This window comes from Oncorhynchus gorbuscha, linkage group LG11 (genome assembly GCF_021184085.1).
Source record: "Oncorhynchus gorbuscha isolate QuinsamMale2020 ecotype Even-year linkage group LG11, OgorEven_v1.0, whole genome shotgun sequence".
NCBI lineage: Eukaryota > Metazoa > Chordata > Actinopteri > Salmoniformes > Salmonidae > Oncorhynchus > Oncorhynchus gorbuscha.
The window spans coordinates 81,707,998-81,722,760 of NC_060183.1; the positions used below are offsets into that span (position 1 = coordinate 81,707,998).

General features: G+C 36.5%; 1 protein-coding gene across 1 annotated transcript in view; it reads left to right on the plus strand.

Moving 5' to 3' along the window:
• Positions 1 to 11,906, plus strand: part of LOC124047980 (sia-alpha-2,3-Gal-beta-1,4-GlcNAc-R:alpha 2,8-sialyltransferase-like) — a 92,566-nt gene extending 80,660 nt beyond the window's left edge. The window contains 1 exon segment of the mRNA XM_046368340.1: positions 11,509 to 11,906. Within this exon segment, the coding sequence (XP_046224296.1) occupies positions 11,509 to 11,791 (283 nt within the window). The 3' untranslated portion in view covers positions 11,792 to 11,906.
• The last annotated feature ends 2,857 nt before the right edge of the window (positions 11,907 to 14,763 follow it).

A 14,763-nucleotide genomic window follows, 5' to 3' on the forward strand; every position in this document is an offset into this window, starting at 1 on the left:
ATTCTAACACCCATTCTGACAGTATCCATTCTAACAGTATTCCAGTATCCATTCTAACAGTATCCATTCTACAGTATCCATTCTAACAGTATCCATTCTATCAGTATCCATTCTAACAGTACCCATTCTAACAGTAACCATTCTAACAGTATCCAGTATCCATACTAACAGTATCCATTCTAACAGTATCTATTCTAACAGTATCCATTCTAACAGTATCTATTCTAACAGTACCCATTCTAACAGTATCCATTCTAACAGTATCTATTCTAACAGTATCCATTCTAACAGTATCTATTCTAACAGTATCCATTCTAACAGTATCCATTCTAACTACCCATTCTGACAGTATCCAGTATCCATCCTAACAGTATCCATTCTAACAGTATCTAACTACCCATTCTAACCCATTCTAACTTTCCATTCTGACAGTATCCAGTATCCATTCTAACTACCCATTCTAACAGTATCCAGTATCCATTCTTACAGTATCCATCCTAACAATACCCATTCTATCAGTATCCATTATAACAGTATCCATTCTAAAAGTATCCATTCTAACAGTATCCAGTATCCATTCTATCAGTATCCATTCTAACAGTATCCATTCTAAAAGTATCCATTCTAACAGTATCCAGTATCTATTCTAACAGTATCCATTCTAACAGTATCCATTCTAACAGTATCCATTCTAACAGTATCCATTCTAACAGTATCCATTCTAACAGTATCCATTCTAACAGTATCCATTCTAACTACCCATTCTAACAGTATCTATTCTAACAGTATCCATTCTAACTACCCATTCTAACAGTATCCATTTTAACTACCCATTCTAACAGTATCCATTCTAACAGTATCCATTCTAACTACCCATTCTAACAGTATCTATTCTAACAGTATCCATTCTATCAGTATCCATTCTAACAGTATCCATTCTAACAGTATCCATTCTAACAGTATCCATTCTAACAGTATCCATTCTAACAGTATCCATTCTAACAGTATCCATTCTAACAGTATCCATTCTAACAGTATCTATTCTAACAGTATCCATTCTAACTACCCATTCTAACAGTATCCATTCTATCAATATCCATTCTATCAGTATCCATTCTATCAGTATCCATTCTAACAGTATCCAGTATCCATACTAACAGTATCCATTCTAACAGTATCTATTCTAACAGTAACCATTCTAACAGTATCCAGTATCCATACTAACAGTATCCATTCTAACAGTATCTATTCTAACAGTATCCATTCTATCAGTAACCATTCTAACAGTATCCATTCTAACAGTAACCATTCTAACAGTATCCATTCTAACAGTATCCATTCTAACAGTAACCATTCTAACAGTATCCATTCTATCAATATCCATTCTAAGAGTATCCAGTATCCATACTAACAGTATCCATTCTATCAGTATCCATTCTAACAGTATCCAGTATCCATACTAACAGTATCCATTCTAACAGTATCCATTCTATCAGTATCCATTCTAACAGTAACCATTCTAACAGTATCCAGTATCCATACTAACAGTATCCATTCTAACAGTATCTATTCTAACAGTATCCATTCTAACAGTATCCATTCTAACAGTATCTATTCTAACAGTATCCATTCTAACAGTATCCATTCTATCAGTATCCATTCTAACAGTATCCATTCTAACAGTATCTATTCTAACAGTATCCATTCTAACAGTATCCAGTATCCATACTAACAGTATCCATTCTAACAGTATCCATTCTAACAGTGTCCATTCTAACAGTATCCATTCTAACAGTATCTATTCTAAGAGTATCCATTCTAACAGTATCCATTCTATCAGTATCCATTCTAACAGTATCCATTCTAACAGTATCTATTCTAACAGTATCCATTCTAACAGTATCCAGTATCCATACTAACAGTATCCATTCTAACAGTATCCATTCTAACAGTGTCCATTCTAACTACCCATTCTAACAGTATCGATTCTAACAGTATCCATTCTATCAGTATCCATTCTAACAGTATCCATTCTAACAGTATCCCTTATAACAGTATCCAGTACCCATTCTAACAGTATCCATTCTAACAGTATCTATTCTAACAGTATCTATTCTAACAGTATCCATTCTATCAGTATCCATTCTAACAGTATCCATTCTATCAGTATCCATTCTAACAGTATCTATTCTAACAGTATCTATTCTAACAGTATCTATTCTAACAGTATCTATTCTAACAGTATCCATTCTAACAGTATCCATTCTATCAGTATCCATTCTAACAGTATCTATTCTAACAGTATCTATTCTAACAGTATCCATTCTAACAGTATCCATACTAACAGTATCTATTCTAACAGTATCTATTCTAACAGTATCCATTCTATCAGTATCCATTCTAACAGTATCCATTCTAACAGTATCTATTCTAACAGTATCCATTCTAACAGTATCCAGTATCCATACTAACAGTATCCATTCTAACAGTATCCATTCTAACTACCCATTCTAACAGTATCCATTCTATCAGTAACCATTCTAACAGTATCCAGTATCCATTCTATCAGTAACCATTCTAACAGTATCCCTTCTAACAGTATCCATTATAACAGTATCCAGTATCCATTCTAACAGTATCCATTCTAACAGTTTCCATTCTAACTACCCATTCTTACAGTATCCATTCTATCAGTACCCATTCTAACAGTATCCATTCTAACTACCCATTCTGACAGTATCCAGTATCCATCCTAACAGTATCCATTCTAACAGTATCTAACTACCCATTCTAACCCATTCTAACTACCCATTCTAACAGTATCCAGTTTCCATTCTAACAGTATCCATTCTAACTACCCATTCTAACAGTATCCATTCTATCAGTATCCATTCTAACAGTATCCATTCTATCAGTATCCATTCTAACAGTATCCATTCTAACAGTATCCATTCTAACAGTATCCAGTATCCATACTAACAGTATCCATTCTAACTACCCATTCTGACAGTATCCATTCTAACAGTATCCAGTATCCATTCTAACTACCCATTCTATCAGTATCCATTCTATCAGTATCCATTCTGTCAGTATCCATTCTAACAGTATCCAGTATCCATTCTAACAGTATCCATTCTATCAGTATCCATTCTAACAGTATCCATTCTATCAGTATCCATTCTAACAGTATCCATTCTAACAATACCCATTCTATCAGTATCCATTCTAACAATACCCATTCTATCAGTATCCATTCTAACAATACCCATTCTATCAGTATCCATTCTAACAGTATCCATTCTAACAATACCCATTCTATCAGTATCCATTCTAACAGTATCCATTCTATCAGTATCCATTCTATCAGTATCCATTCTATCAGTATCCATTCTATCAGTATCCAGTATCCATTCTAACAGTATCCAGTATCCATTCTAACAGTATCCATTCTATCAGTATCCATTCTATCAGTATCCATTCTATCAGTATCCAGTATCCATTCTAACAGTATCCAGTATCCATTCTAACAGTATCCATTCTATCAGTATCCATTCTATCAGTATCCATTCTAACAATACCCATTCTATCAGTATCCATTCTAACAGTATCCATTCTAACAATACCCATTCTATCAGTATCCATTCTATCAGTATCCATTCTCAGTATCAGTATCCATTCTCTAACAGTATCCATTCTAACAGTATCCATTCTATCAGTATCCATTCTATACCCATTCTATCAGTATCCATTCTAACAGTATCCATTCTAACAGTATCCATTCTATCAGTATCCATTCTATCAGTATCCATTCTAACAGTATCCATTCTATCAGTATCCATTCTATCAGTATCCAGTATCCATTCTATCAGTATCCATTCTATCAGTATCCATTCTATCAGTATCCAGTATCCATTCTAACAGTATCCAGTATCCATTCTAACAGTATCCATTCTATCAGTATCCATTCTAACAGTATCCATTCTAACAGTATCCATTCTAACAGTATCCATTCTATCAGTATCCATTCTAACAGTATCCATTCTAACAGTATCCATTCTATCAGTATCCATTCTAACAGTATCCAGTATCCATTCTAACAGTATCCATTCTAACAGTATCCATTCTGACAGTATCCAGTATCCATTCTAACAGTATCCATTCTGACAGTATCCAGTTTCCATTCTAACAGTATCCATTCTATCAGTTTCCATTCTAACAGTAACCATTCTAACAGTATCCAGTATCCATACTAACAGTATCCATTCTAACAGTATCTATTCTAACAGTATCCATTCTAACAGTATCTATTCTAACAGTACCCATTCTAACAGTATCCATTCTAACAGTATCCAGTATCCATACTAACAGTATCCATTCTAACAGTATCTATTCTAACAGTATCCATTCTAACAGTATCCAGTATCCATACTAACAGTATCCATTCTAACAGTATCTATTCTAACAGTATCTATTCTAACAGTATCCAGTATCCATACTAACAGTATCCATTCTAACAGTATCTATTCTAACAGTATCCATTCTAACAGTATCCAGTATCCATACTAACAGTATCCATTCTAACAGTATCTATTCTAACAGTACCCATTCTAACAGTATCCAGTATCCATTCTAACAGTATCCATTCTATCAGTATCCATTCTAACAGTATCCAGTATTCTAACAGTATCCATTCTAACAGTATCATTCTAACAGTATCCATTCTAACAGTATCCAGTATCCATTCTAACAGTATCCATTCTAACAGTATCTATTCTAACAGTATCCATTCTAACAGTATCCAGTATTCTAACAGTATCCATTCTAACAGTATCCATTCTAACAGTATCCATTTCAGTATCCAGTATCCATTCTAACAGTATCCATTCTAACAGTATCTATTCTAACAGTATCCATTCTAACAGTATCCAGTATCCATTCTAACAGTATCCATTCTATCAGTATCCATTCTAACAGTATCCATTCTATCAGTATCCATTCTAACAGTACCCATTCTAACAGTAACCATTCTAACAGTATCCAGTATCCATACTAACAGTATCCATTCTAACAGTATCTATTCTAACAGTATCCATTCTAACAGTATCTATTCTAACAGTACCCATTCTAACAGTATCCATTCTAACAGTATCCATTCTAACAGTATCCATTCTAACAGTATCTATTCTAACAGTATCCATTCTAACAGTATCCATTCTAACAGTACCCATTCTAACAGTACCCATTCTAACAGTATCCATTCTAACAGTATCCATTCTAACAGTATCCCTTCTAACAGTATCCATTCTAACAGTATCTAACTACCCATTCTAACCCAGTATCCATTCTGACAGTATCCAGTATCCATTCTAACTACCCATTCTAACAGTATCCAGTATCCATTCTTACAGTATCCATTCTAACAATACCCATTCTATCAGTATCCATTATAACAGTATCCATTCTAAAAGTATCCATTCTAACAGTATCCAGTATCCATTCTAACAGTATCCATTCTAACAGTATCCATTCTAACAGTATCCATTCTAACAGTAACCATTCTAACAGTATCCAGTATCCATTCTAACAGTATCCATTCTAACAGTATCCATTCTAACAGTATCCAGTATCCATTCTAACAGTATCCATTTTGACAGTATTCATTCTAACAGTATCCATTCTAACAGTATCCATTCTAACAGTATCCATTCTAACAGTATCCATTCTAACAGTATCCAGTATCCATTCTAACAGTATCCATTCTAACAGTATCCATTCTAACAGTATCCATTCTAACAGTATCCATTCTAACAGTATCCATTCTATCAGTATCCATTCTAACAGTATCCAGTATCCATACTAACAGTATCCATTCTAACAGTATCTATTCTAACAGTATCCATTCTAACAGTATCCAGTATCCATACTAACAGTATCCATTCTAACAGTATCTATTCTAACAGTATCTATTCTAACAGTATCCAGTATCCATACTAACAGTATCCATTCTAACAGTATCTATTCTAACAGTATCCATTCTAACAGTATCCAGTATCCATACTAACAGTATCCATTCTAACAGTATCTATTCTAACAGTACCCATTCTAACAGTATCCAGTATCCATTCTAACAGTATCCATTCTATCAGTATCCATTCTAACAGTATCCATTCTATCAGTATCCATTCTAACAGTACCCATTCTAACAGTAACCATTCTAACAGTATCCAGTATCCATACTAACAGTATCCATTCTAACAGTATCTAATCTAACAGTATCCATTCTAACAGTATCTATTCTAACAGTACCCATTCTAACAGTATCCATTCTAACAGTATCTATTCTAACAGTATCCATTCTAACAGTATCTATTCTAACAGTATCCATTCTAACAGTATCCATTCTAACAGTACCCATTCTAACAGTACCCATTCTAACAGTATCCATTCTAACAGTATCCATTCTAACAGTATCCCTTCTAACAGTATCCATTCTAACAGTATCTAACTACCCATTCTAACCCATTCTAACTTTCCATTCTGACAGTATCCAGTATCTATTCTAACTACCCATTCTAACAGTATCCAGTATCCATTCTTACAGTATCCATCCTAACAATACCCATTCTATCAGTATCCATTATAACAGTATCCATTCTAAAAGTATCCATTCTAACAGTATCCAGTATCCATTCTAACAGTATCCATTCTAACAGTATCCATTCTAACAGTATCCATTCTAACAGTAACCATTCTAACAGTATCCAGTATCCATTCTAACAGTATCCATTCTAACAGTATCCATTCTAACAGTATCCAGTATCCATTCTAACAGTATCCATTTTGACAGTATTCATTCTAACAGTATCCATTCTAACAGTATCCATTCTAACAGTATCCATTCTAACAGTATCCATTCTAACAGTATCCAGTATCCATTCTAACAGTATCCATTTTGACAGTATTCATTCTAACAGTATCCATTCTAACAGTATCCATTCTAACAGTATCCATTCTAACAGTATCCATTCTAACAGTATCCAGTATCCATTCTAACAGTATCCATTTTGACAGTATTCATTCTAACAGTATCCATTCTAACAGTATCCATTCTAACAGTATCCATTCTAACAGTATCCATTCTAACAATATCCAGTATCCATTCTAACAGTATCCAGTATCCATTCTAACAGTATCCATTCTGACAGTATTCATTCTAACAGTATCCATTCTAACAGTATCCATTCTAACAGTATCCAGTATCCATTCTAACAGTATCCATTCTAACAGTATCCAGTATCCATTCTAACAGTATCCATTCTAACAGTATCCATTCTAACAGTACCCATTCTAACAGTATCCAGTATCCATTCTAACAGTATCCATTCTGACAGTATCCATTCTAACAGTACCCATTCTAACAGTATCCAGTATCCATTCTAACAGTACCCATTCTAACAGTATCCAGTATCCATTCTAACAGTATCCATTCTGACAGTATCCATTCTAACAGTACCCATTCTAACAGTATCCAGTATCCATACTAACAGTATCCATTCTAACAGTATCTATTCTAACAGTATCTATTCTAACAGTATCCAGTATCCATATCTAACAGTATCCATTCTAACAGTATCTATTCTAACAGTATCCATTCTATCAGTATCCATTCTAACAGTACCCATTCTAACAGTAACCATTCTAACAGTATCCAGTATCCATACTAACAGTATCCATTCTAACAGTATCTATTCTAACAGTATCCATTCTAACAGTATCTATTCTAACAGTACCCATTCTAACAGTATCCATTCTAACAGTATCTATTCTAACAGTATCCATTCTAACAGTATCTATTCTAACAGTATCCATTCTAACAGTATCCATTCTAACAGTACCCATTCTAACAGTACCCATTCTAACAGTATCCATTCTAACAGTATCCATTCTAACAGTATCCCTTCTAACAGTATCCATTCTAACAGTATCTAACTACCCATTCTAACCCATTCTAACTTTCCATTCTGACAGTATCCAGTATCCATTCTAACTACCCATTCTAACAGTATCCAGTATCCATTCTTACAGTATCCATCCTAACAATACCCATTCTATCAGTATCCATTATAACAGTATCCATTCTAAAAGTATCCATTCTAACAGTATCCAGTATCCATTCTATCAGTATCCATTCTAACAGTATCCATTCTAAAAGTATCCATTCTAACAGTATCCAGTATCCATTCTAACGGTATCCATTCTAACAGTATCCATTCTAACAGTATCCATTCTAACAGTAACCATTCTAACAGTATCCAGTATCCATTCTAACAGTATCCATTCTAACAGTATCCATTCTAACAGTATCCAGTATCCATTCTAACAGTATCCATTTTGACAGTATTCATTCTAACAGTATCCATTCTAACAGTATCCATTCTAACAGTATCCATTCTAACAGTATCCATTCTAACAGTATCCAGTATCCATTCTAACAGTATCCATTTTGACAGTATTCATTCTAACAGTATCCATTCTAACAGTATCCATTCTAACAGTATCCATTCTAACAGTATCCATTCTAACAGTATCCAGTATCCATTCTAACAGTATCCATTTTGACAGTATTCATTCTAACAGTATCCATTCTAACAGTATCCATTCTAACAGTATCCATTCTAACAGTATCCATTCTAACAATATCCAGTATCCATTCTAACAGTATCCAGTATCCATTCTAACAGTATCCATTTTGACAGTATTCATTCTAACAGTATCCATTCTAACAGTATCCATTCTAACAGTATCCAGTATCCATTCTGACAGTATCCATTCTAACAGTATCCAGTATCCATTCTAACAGTATCCATTCTGACAGTATCCATTCTAACAGTACCCATTCTAACAGTATCCAGTATCCATTCTAACAGTATCCATTCTGACAGTATCCATTCTAACAGTACCCATTCTAACAGTATCCAGTATCCATTCTAACAGTACCCATTCTAACAGTATCCAGTATCCATACTAACAGTATCCATTCTAACAGTATCTATTCTAACAGTATCTATTCTAACAGTATCCAGTATCCATATTAACAGTATCCATTCTAACAGTATCTATTCTAACAGTATCCATTCTATCAGTATCCATTCTAACAGTACCCATTCTAACAGTATCCAGTATCCATACTAACAGTATCCATTCTAACAGTATCTATTCTAACAGTATCTATTCTAACAGTATCCAGTATCCATATTAACAGTATCCATTCTAACAGTATCTATTCTAACAGTATCCATTCTATCAGTATCCATTCTAACAGTACCCATTCTAACAGTAACCATTCTAACAGTATCCAGTATCCATACTAACAGTATCCATTCTAACAGTATCTATTCTAACAGTATCTATTCTAACAGTATCCAGTATCCATATTAACAGTATCCATTCTAACAGTATCCATTCTAACAGTATCCATTCTGACAGTATCCATTCTAACAGTACCCATTCTAACAGTATCCAGTATCCATACTAACAGTATCCATTCTAACAGTATCTATTCTAACAGTATCTATTCTAACAGTATCCAGTATCCATATTAACAGTATCCATTCTAACAGTATCTATTCTAACAGTATCCATTCTATCAGTATCCATTCTAACAGTACCCATTCTAACAGTAACCATTCTAACAGTATCCAGTATCCATACTAACAGTATCCATTCTAACAGTATCTATTCTAACAGTATCCATTCTAACAGTATCTATTCTAACAGTACCCATTCTAACAGTATCCATTCTAACAGTATCTATTCTAACAGTATCCATTCTAACAGTATCTATTCTAACAGTATCCATTCTAACAGTATCCATTCTAACAGTACCCATTCTAACAGTACCCATTCTAACAGTATCCATTCTAACAGTATCCATTCTAACAGTATCCCTTCTAACAGTATCCATTCTAACAGTATCTAACTACCCATTCTAACCCATTCTAACTTTCCATTCTGACAGTATCCAGTACCCATTCTAACTACCCATTCTAACAGTATCCAGTATCCATTCTTACAGTATCCATCCTAACAATACCCATTCTATCAGTATCCATATAACAGTATCCATTCTAAAAGTATCCATTCTAACAGTATCCAGTATCCATTCTATCAGTATCCATTCTAACAGTATCCATTCTAAAAGTATCCATTCTAACAGTATCCAGTATCCATTCTAACGGTATCCATTCTAACAGTATCCATTCTAACAGTATCCATTCTAACAGTAACCATTCTAACAGTATCCAGTATCCATTCTAACAGTATCCATTCTAACAGTATCCATTCTAACAGTATCCAGTATCCATTCTAACAGTATCCATTTTGACAGTATTCATTCTAACAGTATCCATTCTAACAGTATCCATTCTAACAGTATCCATTCTAACAGTATCCATTCTAACAGTATCCAGTATCCATTCTAACAGTATCCATTTTGACAGTATTCATTCTAACAGTATCCATTCTAACAGTATCCATTCTAACAGTATCCATTCTAACAGTATCCATTCTAACAATATCCAGTATCCATTCTAACAGTATCCAGTATCCATTCTAACAGTATCCATTTTGACAGTATTCATTCTAACAGTATCCATTCTAACAGTATCCATTCTAACAGTATCCATTCTAACAGTATCCAGTATCCATTCTGACAGTATCCATTCTAACAGTATCCAGTATCCATTCTAACAGTATCCATTCTGACAGTATCCATTCTAACAGTACCCATTCTAACAGTATCCAGTATCCATTCTAACAGTATCCATTCTGACAGTATCCATTCTAACAGTACCCATTCTAACAGTATCCAGTATCCATTCTAACAGTATCCATTCTAACAGTATCCAGTGCCCATTCTAACAGTATCCATTCTGACAGTATCCATTCTAACAGTACCCATTCTAACAGTATCCAGTATCCATTCTAACAGTATCCATTCTGACAGTATCCATTCTAACAGTACCCATTCTAACAGTATCCAGTATCCATTCTAACAGTATCCATTCTAACAGTATCCAGTGCCCATTCTAACAGTATCCATTCTGACAGTATCCATTCTAACAGTACCCATTCTAACAGTATCCAGTATCCATTCTAACAGTATCCATTCTAACAGTATCCAGTACCCATTCTAACAGTATCCATTCTGACAGTATCCATTCTAACAGTACCCATTCTAACAGTATCCATTCTAACAGTACCCATTCTAACAGTATCCAGTATCCATTCTAACAGTATCCATTCTAACAGTATCCAGTGCCCATTCTAACAGTATCCATTCTGACAGTATCCATTCTAACAGTACCCATTCTAACAGTATCCAGTATCCATTCTAACAGTATCCATTCTAACAGTATCCAGTATCCATTCTAACAGGATCCATTCTAACAGTATCCATTCTAACAGTACCCATTCTAACCCTGTCTGTTCTGTTGGTCTGTGCTGCAGATACTGGAAGACCAAGCAGCTGTCACCGAAGCGTCTGAGCACAGGGATCCTCATGTACACTCTGGCCTCGTCCATGTGTGAGGAGATCCACCTGTACGGCTTCTGGCCCTTTGGCTGGGACCCCAACACGGGCAAGGAGCTGCCCTATCACTATTACGACAAGAAGGGTACCAAGTTCACCACCAAGTGGCAGGAGTCCCACCAGCTGCCAGCAGAGTTCAAACTGCTCTATAGGATGCACACAGAGGGACTTATCAAACTGACGCTCTCACATTGTGCCTAGACCTGACTGGACTGGACCGAACCAGACTGGACCGGACCGACCTGACTGGACTGGGCCGACCTGACTGGACTGGACCGAACCAGACTGGACCGGACCGACCTGACTGGACTGGACCGAACCAGACTGGACTGACCTGACTGGACTGGACCGAACCAGACAGGACGGGACCGACCTGACTGGACTGGGCCGACCTGACTGGACTGGACCGAACCAGACTGGACCGGACCGACCTGACTGGACCGAACCAGACTGGACCGGACCGACCTGACTGGACCGAACCGACCTGACTGGACTGGACCGAACCAGACTGGACCGACCTGACTGGACTGGACCGAACCAGACTGGACCGGACCGACCTGACTGGACCGAACCAGAGTGGACCGGACCGACCTGACTGGACCGGACCAGACTGGACCGGACCGACCTGACTGGACCTAACCGACCTGACTGGACTGGACCGAACCAGAGTGGACCGGACCGACCTGACTGGACCGAACTGACCTGACTGGACTGGACCGAACCAGACTGGACCAGACCGACCTGGACTGAACCTGACCGGACCAGACTGGACCGAACCAGACCGGACCAGACTAGCATGGACTAGATCAGACTAAAAGTTATCTGATTGTAAACTGGTTTTCTGGTTACGAAGGTGCTATTTAACCAGATTACAACCAACTGGTCTCTGTTACTGTACAACCCAGTGGAAAGGTAACGTCTGTTTCATGACAACATCAATAAATATTTTGGGTTGTTGTCTAGTTAGATAGACTTATTTTCTGCTTGATTAGAAAAAGGGGTTCCAAAAGGGTTCTTCGGCTGTCCTAGTAGGAGAACCCTTTTTGGTTCCAGGTACCTGGGTTCTACCTGCAACCAAAAAAAGGGTTCTTCAGTAAGTAGGCACAACTGTAGCTCAGTTGGTAGAGCATGGCGCTTGTAACGCCAGGGTAGTGGGTTCGATCCCCGGGACCACCCATACGTAGAATGTATGCACACATGACTGTAAGTCGCTTTGGATAAAAGCGTCTGCTAAATGGCATATATTATCTATTATATTATTATCTTAAGTATTTCACGGTAAGGTCTACAACCTGTTGTATTTAGCGCATGTAGACAAATAAAGTTTGATTTGAGTTTTCCTATGGCGACTGCTGAAGGACCCTTTGGTTCTAGATAACAAGGACCCTGAAGGACCCTTTGGTTCTAGATAACAAGGACCCTGAAGGACCCTTTGGTTCTAGATAACAAGGACCCTGAAGGACCCTTTGGTTCTAGATAACAAGGACCCTGAAGGACCCTTTGGTTCTAGATAACAAGGACCCTGAAGGACCCTTTGGTTCTAGATAACAAGGACCCTGAAGGACCCTTTGGTTCTAGATAACAAGGACCCTGAAGGACCCTCTGGTTCTAGATAACAAGGACCCTGAAGGACCCTTTGGTTCTAGATAACAAGGACCCTGAAGGACCCTTTGGTTCTAGATAACAAGGACCCTGAAGGACCCTTGGTTCTAGATAACACTTTTGTCTTTTTTCGAAGTGTACAACCTGACCATGACGTCATAAAATATGTCATTGTGATGTCATTGCAAACAATTTTGCCCGCTGCGGATGAGTGCGTGAGAGCAATAGGCACTAGCCCCTGTGCTATCTGATCCGAGATGGCTGCCCAAGATGGCTGCCCAAGATGGCTGCCCAAGATGGCTGCCCAAGACGGCTGCCCAAGACGGCTGCCCAAGATGGCTGCCCAAGATGGCATCCCATGCGGCCATGTTGCTGCCTGCTAGTGCTATGCTTTGATACAGATTAACTACAGCAGATAAACTACAAGACAGTAATATCAGCCTATATCTTTATAACCTGAGCTCATCATTCTTTATCAGAGCTATGGTTAACTTATGGCACAATAGAAACAACAGAAATAGAAACTACAGAAATTCCTGTATTTATATTATATATGTGCAGGGGCCAGTTATATTGTGATTATTCTGTTTTTTTTATTATTCTGGATATCTATCCTGAAATAGAACTACACAGATATCTAACCTGAAATAGAACTACACAGATATCTATCCTGAAATAGAACTACACAGATATCTATCCTGAAATAGAACTACACAGATATCTATCCTGAAATAGAACTACACAGATATCTATCCTGAAATAGAACTACACAGATATCTATCCTGAAATAGAACTACACAGATATCTAACCTGAAATAGAACTACACGGATATCTATCCTGAAATAGAACTACACAGATATCTATCCTGTAATAGAACTACGCAGATATATCTATCCTGAAATAGAACTACGCAGATATCTATCCTGAAATAGAACTACACAGATATCTATCCTGAAATAGAACTACACAGATATCTATCCTGAAATAGAACTACACAGATATCTATCCTGAAATAGAACTACACAGATATCTATCCTGAAATAGAACTACACAGATATCTATCCTGAAATAGAACTACACAGATATCTATCCTGAAATAGAACTACACATATATCTATCCTGAAATAGAACTACGCAGATATCTATCCTGAAATAGAACTACGCAGATATCTATCCTGAAATAGAACTACGCAGATATCTATCCTGAAATAGAACTACGCAGATATCTATCCTGAAATAGAACTACACAGATATCTATCCTGAAATAGAACTACACAGATATCTATCCTGAAATAGAACTACACAGATATCTATCCTGAAATAGAACTACACAGATATCTATCCTGAAATAGAACTACACAGATATCTATCCTGAAATAGAACTACACAGATATCTATCCTGAAATAGAACTACACAGATATCTATCCTGAAATAGAACTACGCAGATATCTATACTGAAATAGAACTACACAGATATCTATCCTGAAATAGAATTTCCATTCAAGTCAACGGGTCTGTAATGGGATTTATGTCTGTATTCATGCCCGTTCCAGGGCTCTGTGCATGTAG